Source organism: Carassius gibelio, chromosome B17 (assembly GCF_023724105.1).
Source record: "Carassius gibelio isolate Cgi1373 ecotype wild population from Czech Republic chromosome B17, carGib1.2-hapl.c, whole genome shotgun sequence".
In the NCBI taxonomy this organism is placed as follows: Eukaryota; Metazoa; Chordata; class Actinopteri; order Cypriniformes; family Cyprinidae; genus Carassius; species Carassius gibelio.
In genome coordinates this window covers 13,247,085-13,266,235 of record NC_068412.1, presented here as the reverse complement: position 1 = coordinate 13,266,235, position 19,151 = coordinate 13,247,085, and the positions used below count along the sequence as shown (strand labels likewise).

General features: G+C 36.5%; 1 protein-coding gene across 2 annotated transcripts; it reads left to right on the top strand.

The window, feature by feature from the left end:
* The first annotated feature begins 523 nt into the window (after positions 1-523).
* Positions 524-11,700, top strand: gcfc2 (GC-rich sequence DNA-binding factor 2). Of its 2 annotated transcripts, none has more exons than XM_052579931.1 (18): positions 524-875; positions 948-1,049; positions 1,126-1,260; positions 4,569-4,805; positions 4,899-4,996; positions 5,134-5,237; positions 7,187-7,370; positions 7,458-7,581; positions 7,746-7,806; positions 8,004-8,086; positions 8,242-8,441; positions 9,222-9,363; positions 9,570-9,691; positions 9,776-9,852; positions 10,000-10,066; positions 10,436-10,582; positions 10,680-10,819; positions 10,999-11,700. In XM_052579931.1, the coding sequence occupies exons 1-18, from the start codon at positions 605-607 to the stop codon at positions 11,108-11,110; spliced, it is 2,406 nt and encodes an 801-aa protein (XP_052435891.1). In that variant the 5' UTR covers positions 524-604; the 3' UTR covers positions 11,111-11,700. The 2 variants fall into 2 exon arrangements, with proteins under 2 accessions (XP_052435891.1, XP_052435890.1); XM_052579930.1 differs by having other exon boundaries at positions 5,104-5,237.
* The last annotated feature ends 7,451 nt before the right edge of the window (positions 11,701-19,151 follow it).

The window sequence follows — 19,151 nt, the reverse complement described above, 5'->3', positions numbered from 1 at the left end:
TTTTCCTCCCATAACCTGCTTGTCTGTAAACAGAATGCTTTATTAAAAATGTATGGTCTTTTAAAAACACCGTTGTAATGCATTAAGCCACTTTAAGCGTAGAATGTCCCGAACCATTCCAGATGATTGAAAAGAATCGGCTCAATAATGGTCACAAAATGGGTATCGGAGGAGATGAATTTGGAATTTAATATAGATAGATGATACTTTAAAGTTTTAACTCAATATTTGACCGCAGTGGCTGTGAGACAACTGCATTAAAATAAGAGCACGATGCTCATGAAATTGCGTTCTTTACAGTTTACAGGTATGTCCTTCAGAATCATCACTGGCAGGTAGAAATAAAAGTTTCTCGATTTCTTCACTTCATAATAATGAGGAGGAGTATATTTTCCTGAAATAAACGAGAAGAAAAAGTATATGCTTTGCAATGTAGCCTAGTAAAGAAAATTATATATAATATATAAATTGTCTCTGGTAGAGACCAGGCGTGGGACTTTTATTATGAAATGTTTTATTATGAAATGTTTCTGAACGACGACCTGGAAGTACAAACTACGTCAGTGAGTCGTTGATTTCACGTCCACACTGGTTTAGATTTAAAATGTTTAATAAAAAGCCACGCAGAAATTTCAGGCAAAGGAAAAATGAATCCAGCGATGAAGATGAGAATGAAAAGCTCAGCGGCGGCGATGTCGGAAAGGAAATGGAGAAAGCGGATTCAAAAGCGGATTTGCCGCGAAAGAACGTTAGTCCGAAGGCTCGCGAGTCCGACTCTAGTGACGCTGAGGAGCGCTCAGTCACCGCACTCCAGTCCAAAGACACAAAACACCAGTCAAAGAAGAATACACTCAGCTTTCTAGATGAAAAAGACTGTGAGTATTTTATTACAACCTCTCAAAAGCACTAAATATATTTATTTCAACGAAGAAACTTGACTCTTACAGCCACCGAGGAAAGTTTTACAGTGAAACGTTCAGTCAACAGTGAAGTTGTGTTCCAGGCTCGGAAGAAAGACGCTTCTCCTGCACCGTTAACAGGCTCTCAGGGTGTGTCTGTTGTTTTGATACCGGCATAGTTCTGCAGATTGACCGTTATGATCATTAACACTTCATTTGTTTTCAGTTAAGGAGAGTAAGGATGTCCGTGTGCAATCTGACAGTGATTCTGATTCCTCGTTTGAAGACATTCCTCCCGACAGCGATGAAGGAAGCTCTTCTACCATGTCGAGTTCATCTGGTTCTTCAAAACCACAAAGAGGTTTGACTACATCAATAACCCTCTGGGATTCCTCAATAGGGGTGACACTTGTGATATTTAATTTCAATAAAATGTATTCTTTAATATTTTCTATTTTGAGGGGATTTCATGCTACTAAAAATATTAATTTCCAATTAACACACCATTTATTTCTGTATAAAATAAAACTAATATTAGGAAACCTTTTCTAATGTGTTCAAGTAGCAAGTAGCCCAACAGTTTTGTACTTTTCCAAAGTATACATTTAAAGGGGTCTGGAATGCTCGTTTTCACTCAATATCCTGTTAATCTTGAGTACCTATAGAGTAGTACTGCATCCATCATAACTCCAAAAAGTCTTTAGTTTTATTATATTCATAAGAGAAAGATAGTCTGTACCGATTTTTCCCGGAAAAACACGACCGGCTGGAGGCCTGACGTGTGGGCGGAGCTAAAGAATCACGAGCGCCAGTAGGCTTTTGCGTTGAGAGCGTCCAAAACAAACCATGGCTAACAGTCAGATTCAGCGTATATTTATGATCCAGAATCAGATCCAGAGGCTGAAATTTAACAAGAGCAGCATCAGCAATGACTTCTCTGTGTGGTATGTACTGAAACTGTATATATTTGCTTAGCGGTTTTGGAAAATGACTAAGTTCCACTCTGTCGTCTTTTTTTTTTTTTTTTTTTTAAAGCTGTACATGTGGAAAGTGCAGTTTGATGACAACATCGCATGTTGTTTACTTGATCTGCTTACGCGCCGATAGCTAAGTTAACAACACACAGATATTTGAAGCAGTTTTACTCACCGCCTGCGGTTCCAACACACGATCGTGACCCTTTTTCGTTGGGATTGCATCATCCTTAAGAAATAAACAATGTGCAAATCCGGCGTCAAACTGGGCCTTGTTTGTAAAACAAGCATCTTCGAAATGCAGGGAACAAACAAAAACACTTGCACAACTCCATTGATGCTCTGTAAAAATAAACTCCATCCACTGGTCCCTTAATGCTGTTTTTTTTGGGGGAATCTGTGCAGGGTTGTCTTGCCCTGGCAACCAAAAAACACGCGTCTTTTGTGACATTTTGCAACGCTCTCTGATCAGTGAATGTCTGTGCTCTCAGTGCTGTGCTAAACGGGAGCGCGTGCGCTTCCTCAGACGTGCCCTCAGGACCCATATAAGGAAATTCCGCTCCATCTAACGTCACACAGAGCCATACTCGAAAAAAAACTTTCCGAAACTTGTGACAAACCGGAAGGGGTATTTTTGGAACCGAAATACTCCTTCAAACATACAACTTAATTTTTGAAACTTTGTCCATGTTTAGCATGGGAATCCAACTCTTTAACAGTGTAAAAAACTCAGTATGCATGAAATAGCATTTCACCCCCCCTTTAATGTTAGATTATTCAGTTTAAATGACTAAAGACCACCGGAGAGTCTAAGCAGTATTTCACTGAAGTATGTAATTTGTCATTATTTACTCCCTAACACTTGGAAAAAAAGTGGAGTGTTCCTTTTAACCTCTTTACGTGCAAACATCGCCGACGGCCCCAGTTTATTATTGTTTCACTTTCACAGCACGTTAAACATCACTGTCTTACTTGATCTTGACAAACTGTGCATCAATTGAAAGTTTAAAGACTCTTGCTTCGATATTTGACCAATATTTTGATAAAACATTGTTGCAGTGACAGATATTTAGTGATTTTTGTCAGGAGTGCAAAATAATAAATCCGTATTATGCCACATTTTGAATAGAAATTCACCACTCACTCATATTCAGTCACGTCAGCAGCGGTTTATTTGTGTTCACATAGACTCACTGAACAGCGTCAATAAGGATTTATAGACAAAAGATGCATATCTGCAGAGATATATGGATATATTTACTGATGTTTACTTCATATTTCTTAAGACAGAATCGTCATTTCTATTCATTTTCCATGGATTTAGACGATCTGATGATAAACAGCCTCTCCCAGCGATCTGTGTTGTTTGCGCAGTGGTGTCAGCTCGTGCTGTGTGTGACTCAGACTCCGATTGGGCCTTCCCAATGTAAATATTAAGAGTGTCATAACCGGACACCGCCACATCGTGTCACATGCTTCCTGCACACTTCCTGGTAGTTATCTGGCCAAAACAACACTGAAACACCTCTGTACACACGAAATATCCGAATAATAAACCCGCGATTACGATAGTAAAGCTTGGTATGAGATTTTCTTGAGATCTGGGGATCTGGGATCTTTTATAAAAAAAATCGAAAATGTACATCGGAAATGCTAACTTGTGCAGCGATGAGAAAGGCTACAAGTAACATATTTTTACAACAGTAAACGACCAAATTCCACCCGTGATCGCTAAAGGAAGTTATTATAAACACTCGATCGGGGTTTAAAGTGAGTTTTGAGTAAAAGTGTACTAATAATTTCATAAATTGTCTGATGTAGCTTGATGCTAACAATAGCTCCAATGCTACTAATAGCAGGTGCATTTCTTCTTCATAATGCATTTTTGTCTCAATAATTCACGTAAGGTCGTAAGAAAATTTTTTGTTGTATTTTTATAGTAAGACTTTTGATAAATAAGGGCTAAATGCAAACAGAGACTGAAGTGAGATCGCTGCTTTGTGTCTTTTGTAAAGCCTGAAAAACCACAATCAAGGCTAATAAAGGTGGAATAAAAACAAAAGAATAATGATAAAAGAATAATGCGGATAATGTGTCATACCTGGCGGAGGTGTGAAAGACTCGTTTGGTGAGAACAATACAACCAATGAATCGGGCAGTTTTCATAACCAAACATACACAAAATACACAGGAGAGTTTACATATGTGATCTTACAGAGATGACAAGGGCCATAAATCAATCTGATTAGCCTTCTCTAAAAACACACATGACATGGCCTTAGAAAATATTTAATAAAATTCACAGTTTTACAGATTTGATTATGAAATTTTTTATGAAGTTTTGGAAGACTTGTGGCCTTAGCTACACTGTGTTTTCAAACTCATTTCCTACATCAACAATTTTAAAAATACATTTAAAAAAAATTTAAAACATTTTTTTAAATATTTTTATTTTTGTTTTAATGTTTGAGCTTATATATCTATATTATCATAACAGTCTGAGTGATTCTGATTCCTGAACAGTAAACTTTAAAGTGTCAGCTTTGTGAACAAAGGTTGATTATTTATCTAGTCAGAAAGAATCATGAGCAGAAACCTTTTTATTTTGGGTATGTCATTTCTGTCTCCATGCCAAAAAAGGGGGGTTACTAGTAAGGGGTTAAGTCTGGTTGTTAATGTTATTGTTTGTTAAAAGCTGCAGTCATCATTCCTGATGCAAAAAAGATTCATGCTGCAAAAGAGAAAAGGAGACAAGCCAGAGCCCAGCAAGATTACATTTCACTGGATTCACCCCGCACTCCTGGAAGCCTACAGGAAGAAGATCCGAGCAATGGAGAACAAGACAGTGACAATGAGCTGGACGATCATGAGCGCAGAATCGACTTTGCACCCAAACCTAAGACTCTGAGAGAGCGAATGGCTGAGAAGATGGGTGAGAATCTTGTGGTGCTACAGTACTTGTGTATATTAAAACACTGAAGTAGATCTTGAGATAGATGACATGTTCTGTGTTTGTTTTCTGTAGGGAGTGATAGTGATGAGAGTTTTTCTGACAGCCAGGAAGAGGAAGACCAGCAGATTTGGGAAGAACAGCAAATTGGAAAAGGAGTCAAAAGACACCAAGTGAGACCCTCCATTGTGTCATGAAACATGAGTTCATGTCCTTGAGCAATTTGGATTATAAATAACATGACTTTAACTTGCTTTTTTATTACACAATGCTTTCATAGCGTTTCAAGGACCTTTCCTTGTATTCTCAGAAGGAGTGGCAGGCTCCAAGACCTGCCCGACAGAAGAAAATGGACATCCCCGAAACACTTCCAACAGTCAGCATTGATGTCATCAAGAAGAGAATCGTTGTAAAGTAAGCTGCAGAAATCCATTGCTTTTATATAAAGTGTAACTATAAACTACTGTTCAAAAGTTTTGGGGTTTTACCTGTATCATATTATTATTTAGTTTATATATTATTTATTATTATACCTTTAAAAAAAAATTCATTTGCTGAACAAGGATACATTCAATTGATTATATTATTTGACATTATGTGTGTGTACTGTGTATATTCATATGTATATATTAATGGTATCAAAATTAACAGCGTTAAAAATATTTTATATAAGACAAAACTACAGAATGTCATATTTTATTATTCGGTGATTCAACACAAATGAATTACCAACTAAGAAGATCAGCACTTTTAGAGTTACCAAAAATAGAAAGGCAAGATTAGAGTTTGCAAAAGCCAGCAGAGTTTTGGAACTGAGTTTTATGGAAAGATGAGACCAAGATTAACCTTCACTAAGTAATGGGAAAGCAAAAGTGTGGAGAAAAAGGGAACTGCAAATGATTCTAAGCATATTACCTCATCTGTGAAACTTGGTGGAGGTGGTGTCATGGCATTGGGCATGCATGGCTGTCTCTAGAACAGGACCTCTTAATTTTAATGACGACTTAATGTATGAAAGCATAATGAATTTGGAAGGGTACAAAATCATCTTGGCTACCAATATTCAAGAAATGTGCACCGGACTCTTCAGAAAACGCTTTATATTGCATCAAGACAATGACCCAAAGCGCCCTGCTAGTTCAGTCAATGAGTTTATCAGGGCAAATGTAAAGTCTTAGATTGGCCAAATCAGTTTCAATCAATTTAAATCCGACTGAACATGAATTTCACCAGCTGAAGGGGAGACTAAAGACAACAGAAACCCCCCAAAAGTAGCAACACTTGGAACTGGCTGCATCAAAGGCTGGGGAAAGCATTTCAAAGGAGGAGACCAAGAGTCTGAAGTCTATGGGGGTCTGGGTGACAGACTCACTGCTCTGATTGCATGTAAGGGATCTGCAACAAAATTAATAGCTTTTAATATTTTACCACTGCCTTAAATTCAACTGTACCAATACTTATTCCCACATCAAATAATGGGATGAACTCTTAAAGTGCCGGCCTTTTTATTTGGTAAAATATGTATGTGTTGAAACAGCTAATAATAAAATGTGACATTCTGTAATTTTGTCTCCTATTCATCTTTGAACCATATTTGCAAATGTCTTGACTCCACAGCAAACAGAGCAATTTTGTCTTTATATATATATATATATATATATATATATATATATATTTGACGCACTTGCCCCAGACCAGACCTATGTGGATCATCTGCCATTTCATACTGTCGATTGATGACTAATGAGGCAGGGCAACTTACATTGCGTGATGGAGCCTAGAGAATATCCTTAAAATTTAAGATATGGGGCAGAATGCCCCTGTTTGAAATTTTGTCTCATATTTACATAACATAGTTAAGAAATATCATACGAGCTGTAGGCTAAGTGCAATGTCACACGAGTGCAAATGTGATGCTCATCTTATACAACAGTTCATTAAAAAGTTAATATTGTGTTATTTTAGACACAATGTTGTCTGTTTTGCTCAATTTAGCCAACCAAAATATAAAGACACATCAAAACTGTTCATCCCCAAGCAACCCACACTGACATTTAATTTCTTAATCCACATTTTGAATGAATTGAAACATGTGAACCATTTGGCGCGTTGAACCATTGGCCATAGTCGCGTTGGCTTTGAAGTGGCGCTGCGCAGACCGATCTGTGTATGACATCAAAGTAATTTCTCCAAATTTGATGTGCAATTAATTCGATTAATTAATCACCACATCATGTAATTAATTAGATAAAAGATTGTTACTGCTTACCAGCCCATATATATATATATATATATATATATATATATATATATATATATAAATATAAATAAAATAAAATACAAATGCAATTGTTTTGCTCCAGATTAGATTCACTGAGGGAGGTGCACCGGGCGCGGGAAGCAGACCTAAGGAGGATGCAGCTGGATATGGAAATTGCCAAGAGCTCATTGGAGAGCCTTGAAAACCATGCTGTAGATGAGCAGCTGCGGTTCTACCGTACCATGAATGTCTTCTCACGAAACCTTCTGGAATGCCTGTCTGAGAAGGTTAATCTTTGCTAAATTAACCATCTGTGTAATTGAATATAACCAAATACAGTTTATAAAGTATTGGCGGTATACTTTATTTTTCAGATGGCTTTAATAAACTCTGTAGAGCTGGACATGCACAGTCTCTATATTGACCAGGCAGAGGCGCTGATGAGTCAGAGAAGAGAAGCACTACAGGAGGAGTCTTCACAGATTCAGAAGTTAACCTGTAAGATTACAACTGACTACTTCCTTCTAGTATGTAATATTTTGTAGAGGACAATTCACATCTTATGCCCACTCATGTGATTATTATTGGTCATATTTTCCATCTATCACAGGACTGAATGTACATTAATTCACATAATATTGTGTATTGTGGCTGTCTCATAGATAACACTGATTCACACAGCAATGGTGACACAACTGGAGTCTCTAACCCAACTTGGCAGAGGTGAGATGGGTTATTATGTTTGCACTTTCACCATTACTGACTGTTATTGCTGTAAATACTGCATACGCTAAGCCTGACATTTTGAAACTATAGATTACAGCCTTTGTAGGCTTTCTGAGATGCTCATAATCTGTAAATTACAGCTGTCAAAGTCATTTATCATCAGTTGTTAAATTCCCTGTGTTTTCATGTTCTAGCTTGTCTGAAGAAGACACTGGGTGTGTGCCGTGTGACTGGGAACCGACGGCTGAGCAGCAGGCAGAGCTACTAAGTAAAAGAGGTGTGAGAGGCTTCATGGAAGCACAAAAATTATTATTTTTAGACATTGTTGTCAGAGTATAGAAATACTTTTAAAGCAAAAAGACCATATCCATACTTGCATTTATAGTCCATATCAAACATGTCGCTGCATCAATAACTTGGATTCAATTTCAGATAATCTACTGAAAAAGGCACAGGAAGTGTTTGCAGATGTTCAAACGGACTTCTGGGATGTGAAGAAAATACTCTCTAGATTTGATGAGTGGCGTGTCTCCTTTCAGGAATCTTATAGTAATGCCTACATTGGCCTGTGCATCCCAAAACTCCTGGCACCCCTGATCCGACACCAGCTCATTGGCTGGAATCCTCTTCAGGTGATCTATGGTTTTTATATCTACTGTTTATTGAATCAGAATTCAATACAGGGAATTCTGAGAAGTTTCATGGCAATTTTGCTGTTCTATCAGATCTGTTTTTGGATCTGAAACTCCTTATTATAGAGTTTTAGCTTTCTCATATTTCCATCAAGATCTGTGTATCAGTATAAATTCAGGATTTGACAGTAATTGTTAAAAATTTTGATTATTTAATATGCTTAGAATCAAATGTTGTAAATATTACATCTTTACAGCTTAAGTACATCACATATCACTATTCTACTGGGTATTTTTAGGCAGTGGTAGGTTGTTTTAATAAACCACATTTCTTCAACTGCATTACATGTTTAAGGGTGTTCAACACTTTGTTGTGCGTCTGACAGATTATTAAAATTGCAGCACTGTGCATTGCTAACATAAAAGGCAGTGTCACAATATACCGCTATACATAATAATAATGATATTTAAGATTTTGATGAAGTCTGAGAGCTTTCTGACCCTCCATAGACTGCAGCGGGACTACTATGTTCAGTTCCCAGAAAGGTAGCAAGGACATCATTAAAACAGTCCATATGTGATATCAGTGGTTCCCTTACTGTCTATGCGGCTCAGAAAGCTCTTGGATTTCATCAAAAATATCTTCATTTGTTTTCCGAAGATGAATGAAGGTCTTGCATGTTTGGAATGACATGAGGGTTAGTAATTAATGACAGAATTTTAATTTTTGGGTGAATTATACCTTTAATGATTGCATTTCACTGTATATTTTTCCTGCAGGCAGATGAAGACTTTGAGGCATTGCCGTGGTATTCTGCCGTTGAGAGGTTCTGTCACGGTCAGGGTTATGAGGAATCAGAGAACATGGATAAGACAACGCTGCCTTCCATAATTGAGAAGACAATCCTCTCTAAAGTTCAAGGTGACTATGGCATTTGCACATAATTGCAATCTGCTTTATATCAGCCTGCTACATTCTACATAGAATTTGTGAACAGAATGTTTCAGAGAATTATTTAATGTCACACTTTTGGTTTTAATTTACTATTATGCATATCAGAATCTCTTGTTCTGGCTGTCTGATTGCAGATCTAATTACCTTATTAAAATGTAGCATGTTTTTGGCAGGTTTCGTGGAGCTGGTGTGGGACCCTCTGTCTGCGCAGCAGTCTCAAACCCTCACGACACTGTGTAAGAGAATACAGGATGATTATTCTGTATTTGATGGTGAACAAAGCAAACCTGTCAAGGTATTGTCTTAAGGTGTATTAAAACTTGTAACTTCATGGATGTAAAGTCAGTAAATATAATCAGCTTGTGATTTCATCCTGCAGGCTTTTGTAGAAGCAGTTATCCAGAGGTTAAGGACTGCAGTAGACAATGACATCTTTGTCCCGCTGTACCCAAAAAAGTACGTTTTATATGGATTTGTGTTTTTAATATTTGGTTAACATTTTAAAAACTCTTTATGTGCTTTGCTTGATTATTAGTGCATTCAGAAGTTTGTGTGTGATTGTCAGGGTATTGTAATGAGTTATACATTGTGCTTTTTGCTAAGGTTTTTAGAGGATAAACGGTCCCCACAGTTCCTGTTTCAGAACAAACAGTTTTGGTCTGCAGTGAAGGTTTGACATTTCACTTCTGGTCATGTTGTGACCGTTAACATGCCCTTGCTGTTTCCATATACATTTCAAAAGTTTGGGGTCAAGAGTTTTATTATTTTTAAATAAATTAATACTTTATAAGATTAACTACGTGTATTGAATGCTGCTGAAAATTCAGCATTTTTGATTATTAAATAAATGCAGCCTTGGTGTGCATAAGACTTCTTTTGAAAACCACAGTTCTTCAAAAAAAAAAAAAAAAAAAATCCTACTGAACCCAAATTTTTGATGTTAATATACAGTATGTTCATGAAATCAAACCAATGTCTAGGGTCTTAGGGTTTTTTATGTTTGAATGCTGATTGTTATATGAATCTTTGTGTTTTTCAGTTGCTTTGTAACATGGCATTATGGGATGGTGTGATTCCTGAACATATTCTCAAAGAGCTGATGTTGGAGAAACTTCTCAACCGTTACTTGATGATAACTGTTCTTAACGAATCCGATCCAAATCACACCATCCAGAAATGCAAAAAGGTGCCTTTGCTTACAGTATCAATATATATTTTTTTTACATATAAAGGTAGCAAAGTAGTTCTTTAATTATAAAACTAACTGTTATTCTTCTGAAAAGATTGCAGGTTGTTTTCCAGAATCATGGTTCACTGATGTGAACTCTGGATCGTCACTACCTCAGCTGCAGAACTTCAGCAAACATCTTCTTCAGACCGCTCATGCCTTATTTAAGCACAACAATGACTCCAGCAGCACTCGGTAACGTACAACAGTGAACCTCAGACTAATGTAGAGTAATACAGCAGTCCTTTCACATTATTTATGCTATTAAATAATGATTCAAAGGTATAATAAAATGTTTCAGAATAATGTGATTTGTAAGAAAAGAGTACAATTATTTGTTTTGTATTAATAGTTCTATTTGTTTTTCCCCCCAGGACACTTTTATCTGATGTGCTGTTTGTCCTGAAGAACATAAAGGCTCATGACAGTATTAGGACTATAACAGAAAAGTATCATTGTGAGGATCTGTTAAAAACTCTCCAGTAGCAGCCATCTTGTGTCGGCAGCAGGTTTTTTGTATGTTTTTAGGTGTGAAGTCTTTTTGATATATGTATGTGGAGTGAATAAATTTTTTTATTTTGGTCCACATGGTTTTCATTTTCCTTTACCTTGGTTCGAACTGTAATTTATTCCTGTCAGGAAAAATGAAATATTTTACTATTCCTCAATGTCGTTATTTTTATGAAATGATATATGGTTCTCATTGTACTTGTTTATGCATGCCACATATATTATGGTCTAACAAATCTGGAATGTATGTCCCAAAGGAGCTGTTTCCTCAAGTTGGAATAATTCTTGTCTTGGATCAAATATTACTGGCTTAGACCAAGACGTACCATTCAGATTCACCATGAATGGGAGAATTCCTGTTGTGAAGTAACTCGGCCTTCCAAGAAAATACTCTCACAGATGTTTGAAACTGAGAAGCTATTCTGCCATCAGTTTAGGTGATGTCCATCAGCTGGGAAAAAAAGTTTTCAGAAAGTGATTCCAAATATATAGTTTCTCTGTGCATTTATTATGGATGTAGTGTGGACTCTGCTATACTTCAATAGTAAGAATGTTTTTTCCAACTATATCTTTGTCGTTATGGTTCTTGGCGTGAATGAGACCTTGAAAGGCAACTCCACCCTTTACATCCTCATTCCTCCCATATGTACAGTATCTACTTTGTACTATAGTATGTAATGTAATGTATGTGCTTATTCATCAGATGCACAAAAAGATGGATTTTTAGGGGGAAAAATCTCTGCCTATAATGCAAGTGCACAGTAGGCTTAATCCATAGATAATGCTTCGCATAACTACAACGTGATAAACTTTTTAATTTTTTTTTTTACTTGACTGTAATATGCTTTACCCAATTTAAAGTCAGAAATTTCAACAATGAATGTTATAACAACATGCAAAAACAAACATCACTGGTTCTCACGTCAAACATGCATGTTTAAACTACCGTTTACCATAAATGCAATGGAAGAGAATAAAATGCTTTTTGTGCAAGTTCACCTTGCAGTGAAAAGATAATTCAGTAATCTCGTTTTTATTTTTTATAATAGTATTTCCTATTCGCATAAGAGACTTATTTTAAAACAAAATTGCTGTAGATACACAAGTCATACAAGGGTTAGAGTAGAGACTTGGGGATGGGCTTTATTCTGCACACCCTAGCAACCACATAGCATGCTAAAAAAAACATGCTGGCATTTATGCAATGATATTTGCACAGGCAAGTTTATCACACATTTAGAAATTATACAAGTCTGGTTTTATATTCTGGGTCTTTTTATTTCTCAGTAGAGACTCAATAAATAGGTTTATTATTTAGTTGTGGTTTGTTTTCTTCCTGTGCATGCTTCAGTTTATGAGGGTGACATCATAACTGGTAAACCAAACAATGGCATTTTATTGAATGGATCCTCAGAGACAACATATCCAGAATCCATGTCTAACAGGCCAGTCCAACCAGATGTTTACATGATAAGAACATATTCACTTCTTAAATATATGTGGTCATAGAGAATCTCAGCATTTGACAAAACTCTGAACATTTCAGCATTTGAGTTGCACTATAGTCACTGACTGACCTGTGCACACATGAATACCTCACTGTGAGAATGCTAGATCTCTCACCTCTCGACAAGTCCGTCACTGAACTGTGAGGTTTTATTCACTCCGAGTATTTCTCTTTGATTCTACTAGGGTGAGATATTTCATGAAATGATTCCATAACTGTCATAATGCCAGCCAGAACCCTCTTGAGAAATTGAATGCATCAGCCCAGTGGAATTGCTCCACTCCGAAGATAATCTTGTTCACATGTGCAATATTTACCTTTATTTCCTTTGACCCTTGAAGTGGGGCTTTGCAATCTTAACAATCAGATGAAAAACTAGCAGGAAAGACCTGTTAAATGGGGAATGAATAAAACAAGTGTGGTTCAAAAGTCCTCATTGAAAACGTTGATTTAAAATGTAATTTAGCCCTGGAAATAAGTACAATTAACCATGGATTAAGTATCAGCATAAGATGCTCTTTGTAACATTTCAAAAGTGACCCTGGACCACAAAACCAGTCATAAAAAATGAATGGAAGTACTTAGCAATAAATTTTACTAATCAAAAATTTAGTTTTTACGTATTTACCGTACTTACAAAATATCTTAATAGAACATGATCTTTACTTAATATCCTGTTGATAAAAGAAAAAAATTATAATTTTGACCCATACAATGTATTGTTGGCTATTGCTACAAATATACCCATGCTACTTATGACAGGTTTTGTGGTCCAGGGTCACAAAGAATGCTGGAAAACATCAAGTTTTGTTGGTATGGATGTGAGACTGTGAAACAGGAAGCAGAATTTTTGTTAGACAAAAGGCTAACCACATTTATCTTGCATTTTAGAGTTGGTTGACAGTAGTCTCTGTTCAAAATGACCAGTCATGTGATATATCACATGAGTTTCCAAAGTTCTGAAGTGCTGAATAACATCTGATACAGCAGAATCAATATGATCAGGAATTCCCAATCAGCTGTGCTGTAAAGTGTTTCGTCATGCTGAAAGAGCTTCTGCTAAATTATTTATCACATGACAGATGAGATCTCTGTTGGTTTATTCTGATAAACAGTGGTTCTGTTTGATGTCTTCTCCCATAAGTTAGTCAGTTACAGCTCTGGAGTTCATCTGATGGTCTCAGAGCTAAATATATTCTCAAATATCAAATATGCATCCAACATGTACATTTTCCAGGAACTGCAACTCCACATTTCAAAAAGTCACATTTGTAAAATCTTGTCATTTATGTGTTATAACATTGGCTGCCTGGGGGAAAATAAGGTGAAGTTATTATTATTTTTTAAAGAAATTAATTTCTTTCATTCTTTCCTTTTTTTTGCTAAAATATTAGCACAACGGTAAATTTCAGTATTGTGTCTTAAGCAGCAAATCAGCATATTAAAATGATTTCTGAAAAACTTTGTTTCTCTGAAGAATGGAGTAATTATGCTGAAAGTTAAGCTTTAATTAGGTAAACCAGAACCGGAAACACTTCCCATAACACCTGATGTACTTGCTACATCATTAGAAGAATGGCATCTACGCTAATATTAGTCTGTTTCTCTCTCATTCAGAGGTCACCGTGGCCACCAGATCCAGTCTGTATCCAGATCAGAGGGTCACTGCAGTCACCGGGATCCAGTAAGAAAGGACCTCTACATCCCTGAAAGACAGCGGAGACCAGGACATCTAGAGCCCCAGATACAGATCCCCTGTAAAGACCTTGTCTCAGAGGACCACCAGGACAAGACCACAGGAAACAGATGATTCTTCTGCACAATCTGACTTTGCTGCAGCCTGGAATTGAACTACTGGTTTCGTCTGGTCAGAGGAGAACTGGCCCCCCAACTGAGCCTGGTTTCTCCCAAGGGTTTTTCTCCATTCTGTCACCGATGGAGTTTCGGTCTCTTTCCGCTGTCGCCTCTGGCTTGCTTAGTTGGGGTCACTTCATCTACAGCGATATCATTGACTTGATTACAAATAAATGCACAGACACTATTTAGAGATGACATCACTGAATTCAATGATGAACTGCCTTTAACTGTCATTTTGCATTATTGACACTGTTTTCCTGACACTGTTGTTCAGTTGCTTTGGCGCAATGTATTTTGTTTAAAGCACTATAAATAAAGGTGACTTGACTTGACTTGACAAGTCTCCTTGCTTCTTCCTCTGCAGAGTAGGCGAAGAGATGGTCATGTCACTGAAGGAGAAGATTCTGATGAGATCGCGCTCCAAGCCGACTTACAGGTGCATCTCAATAAATTAGAATGTCGTGGAAAATGTAATTTATTTCAGTAATTCAACTAAAATTGTGAAACTTGTATTTAAATTAATTCAATTCTGAATAGTTTAAGTATTTGGTTCTTTTAATTATGATGATTTTGGCTAACATTTAACAAATACCCACCAATTCACTATCTCAAAAAATTTGAATATGGTGAAATTGACTCTCAGTTTGGTTCACTAGGCTACACAATCAGAGGAAGACTGCTGATCTGACAGTTGTCCAGAAGACAATCATTGACACTCTTCACCATGAGAGTTAGCCACAAACATTCATTGCCAAAGATGCTGGCTGTTCACAGAGTGTTGTATCCAAGCATGTTAACAGAAAGTTGAGTGGAAGGAAAAAGTGTAGAAGAAAAAGATGCACAACCAACCGAGAGAACCGCCTTATGAGGACTGTCAACCAAAATCGATTCAAGAACTTGAGTGAACTTCACAAGGAATGAACTGAGGCTGGGGTCAAAGCATCAAGAGTCACTACACACAGACGTGTCAAAGAATTTAATGAACCACGTAAAACGTCAGAGGAGTCTTACCTGGGCTTAGGAGAAGAAGAACTGGACTGTTGCCCAGAGGTCCAAAGTCCTCTTTTCAGATGAGAGCAAGTTTTGTATTTTATTTGGAAACCAAGGTCCTAGAGTCTGGAGGAAGGGTGGAGAAGCTCATAGCCCAAGTTGATTGAAGTCCAGTGTTAAGTTTTCACAGTCTGTGATGATTTGAGGTGCAATGTCATCTGCTTGTGTTGGTCCATTGAGTTTTTTGAAAACCAAAGTCCCCTTCACCCTTTTTCCAAGAAAGTTTGGAGCACTTCATGCTTCCTTCTGCTGACCAGCTTTTTGAAGATGCTGATTTCATTTTCCAGCAGGATTTGGCACCTGCCCACACTGCCAAAAGCACCAAAAGTTGGTTAAATGACCATGGTGTTAGTGTGCTTGACTGACCAGCAAACTCATTAGACCTGAACCCCAGAGAGAATCTGTGATGCCAAAATCATCACAATTAAAAGAACCAAAGACTACTTCTACAACTACTTCAGTCTGTGTGTTAATTTATTTAATACACAAGTTTCACAATTTGAGTTGAATTACTGAAATAAATGAACTTTTCCACGACATTCTAATCTATTGAGATGCATGTATATATAGCAGTCAACTCCACCCTCTCTTGCAGGCTCAAGCTTCACTGTTTTGTGCAGCTACACAAATGTTAACCAATCAGGCTTCAGTAATAGAGTAAACAGGAGTTCCCCAAGCAGTCTTTAAACAACAATGCAACGGGAGTTACCTTTCGATAGGGAATGGCTATCATTAAGAAATTTTGCATTTAACTTTCTGCTGTTCAATTAACTAACCTAAAATGTCCATGACTTAAACCTTCTTACCCCAAAGATAAGTTTAGGTTAGCTCCGATCCAGGATTTGCAATGGTATGTATGTTAGATGCCAACTCTGGACTCTACATGTACACTTAGTGATCAAATGGTCTAAAGTGAATTAGGTGTTCATATTAGGATCCAAATACTTATTTTCTACTAGACAGGGTCTCATAAAACTACAATTCTTTTCCTTTTGTTTTCCTTCCCTCAGGCAGAAGCATTTGATCCTTGTTGTGCCTCTCTTGATTCACTTATGTCTTTTTGGTTACACAAAATACCTTCAGAGGTTATCCCAGGGGTAGAGTTTGATGGGGATTCAAATTTTCCGGTCTCCTCCGGTCAGGAGGGGGTGGTATTCCTTCCTAATGACTTAAACAGATACAGAGTTCAACTTCTGTAAAAACAATGGCTGAGCATTTTAATAGGAGCTGCTGAATACATATATTTTGCCTCATCCTGAGCTTTGCTTTCCTATTGGATTTCTCCATCTCATGAGTCACAAGGTTGAATTATATCATCAGCCCTATTTCTAGCGTTACATCATACAGAGAGCCTTTTGCATCAGTTCTGAATGTAACTACAAGAGAATCCAAAGAGCATGTTATAAGCAAACAAGACATTTAAAAGGATAGTTCAATCAAAGATGGACATTCTGTCATTATTTATAACTCAAGTACCCGTATGAATTTCTTTCTTCTGTTGAACACAAAATAATGTATTTTGACGAATGTTGGTAACCAAACCAACATTGGTGGTAACCAATTAATTAATTCACACATATATACTGGTATTTTGCATTTTTATAAAAAAAAAAAAAAAAAAGTTGAATTGAAACATTTACTATGTTCCAACAGCATCTCATTCCCTTCTTTCAAATCCTTAATGTCTTGTTTATAACCAGGTTTAAACTGAATCTCAGCTCTTCAGTGTCACTCTTGAGCCCCACTGTACACTGAGGTAATATTTGTCTGCTAGCTTCACAGAGTCCATATTTTTGTGTCATGCCGAAAGGATGTGATTAATTATCTGTCTCCTGGCGAGGATGTTAGACAGGAGAGTTAAGGGCACTCACGTCTAATGCACTCTGACTGTACTGTCAACTCTATGCTAACACACGCTATCTGGAGGCAACTAGAGCAGGACTCCAAATGTCAAGCACTGTTAAAGTAACTCTACATCTAGTGCTGCAGCCATGCTCTGAATCCTAATCTCTTTATTTATTTGATTGGTTTTATATATAGATTTTGGAACAAGTAAATTATGCTCATCTCTTATTCACAGATTTTAACATGAATGTGAATGTTTCTGTATATTATAAACATTTCAATTTAATGTAAACACACATTTTAATAATTATTCAATTCTTTTATTTAGTGGTCTTAAAGTCTGTTTTTTCTTGTGTATTTCTAAAAGTGAGAGTTTTTAAAGATCTTTAGCTAATGTAATATCAATAAGAAAAGTATCACCAAAGACATTCCATGTGAAAGCAGACATAGCCAGCAGGAACAGTAGGAAATAGGGCATATAAATGCTTGGGTGGGCATTGTTCAGGCAGCCTGTCATGAGACCAAAATAGCTTCATCTCCAAGCACTTTGTTGGCAGCATTTTTCCCCCAACAAGATGCACATTTTTATTTTGTAATTATTAATATTAATAATTTAAAACTCAAAAGACAATACATTTGTTACAGTATATTATTATATATATTATATATCAATCTTATTTAGTTAATAGAAATAGAATTGTTCATTCTAGGTACAGTTTCTTTTTATACATTTTTATTTATTTATACATCAGCTTTCCATTGATGTATGGTTTGTTATTATAGGACAATATTTGGCCGAGATATAGCTATTTGAAAATCTGGAATCTGAGGGTGCAAAAATAAAATTAAAAAAAATAATAATAAGATTTTAAATATCTATTTTGTCTAATGTCTAATTTTGTCATTAATCACTTAACCCCATGTCATTCCAAAGCCTTAAAAGCTTCGTTCGTTTTCGGAACACAATTTAAAATATTTTGGATGAAAACTGGGAGGCCTGAGACTGTCCCATAAGTAAGTTATACTGTCAAAGTCCAGAAAAGTATGAAAGACGTCATAAGAATACTCCATCTGCCATCAGTGGTTCAAACGTAACGTTATGAAGCGAGGAGAATACTTTTTGTATGCTAATAAAATAAAAAGAACAACTTTTTTCAACATTTCCTTTGTAAACAGTCTCCTTTGTGTCTCTCCACATCACTCAAACTGCTTACGCTCTTTTGTGTCAGCCGAGCCACAAAGAAGCAAACAGTATTCTCATCGCTTCATAATGTTACGTTTGAATCACCGATGGAGTATTCTGATGATGTCTTTCATACTTTTCTGGACAGTGTTATTTACTTGGCAGTCTATGGAACAGTTTCAAGCCTCCCAGTTTTCATCCAAAATATCTTAAATTGTGTTCTGAAGATGAACAAAGTTTTTACAGGTTTGTAACAGCATGGGGGTAAGTGATTAATGACAACATTTTAATTTTGGGGTGGAGTATCCCTTTAATATCGTAATGATTTTTGGCATAAAAGAGAAATAGATAATTTTGACCAATGCAATGTATCGTTGACTGTTTAATACAAATATACCTGTGCAATTTATGACTGGTTTTGTTGTCCAGGGTCACATATAATCTAGCATATATTATGGATATAGAGTTCTATATAACACACAGAAGACATTTTTAAATGCTGACACATTCCAATGTTTTATTAGTCTGTATGGAGAGGGTCCCTTTTCCTAGTACAGTAAAAAAAAAACTGTGAT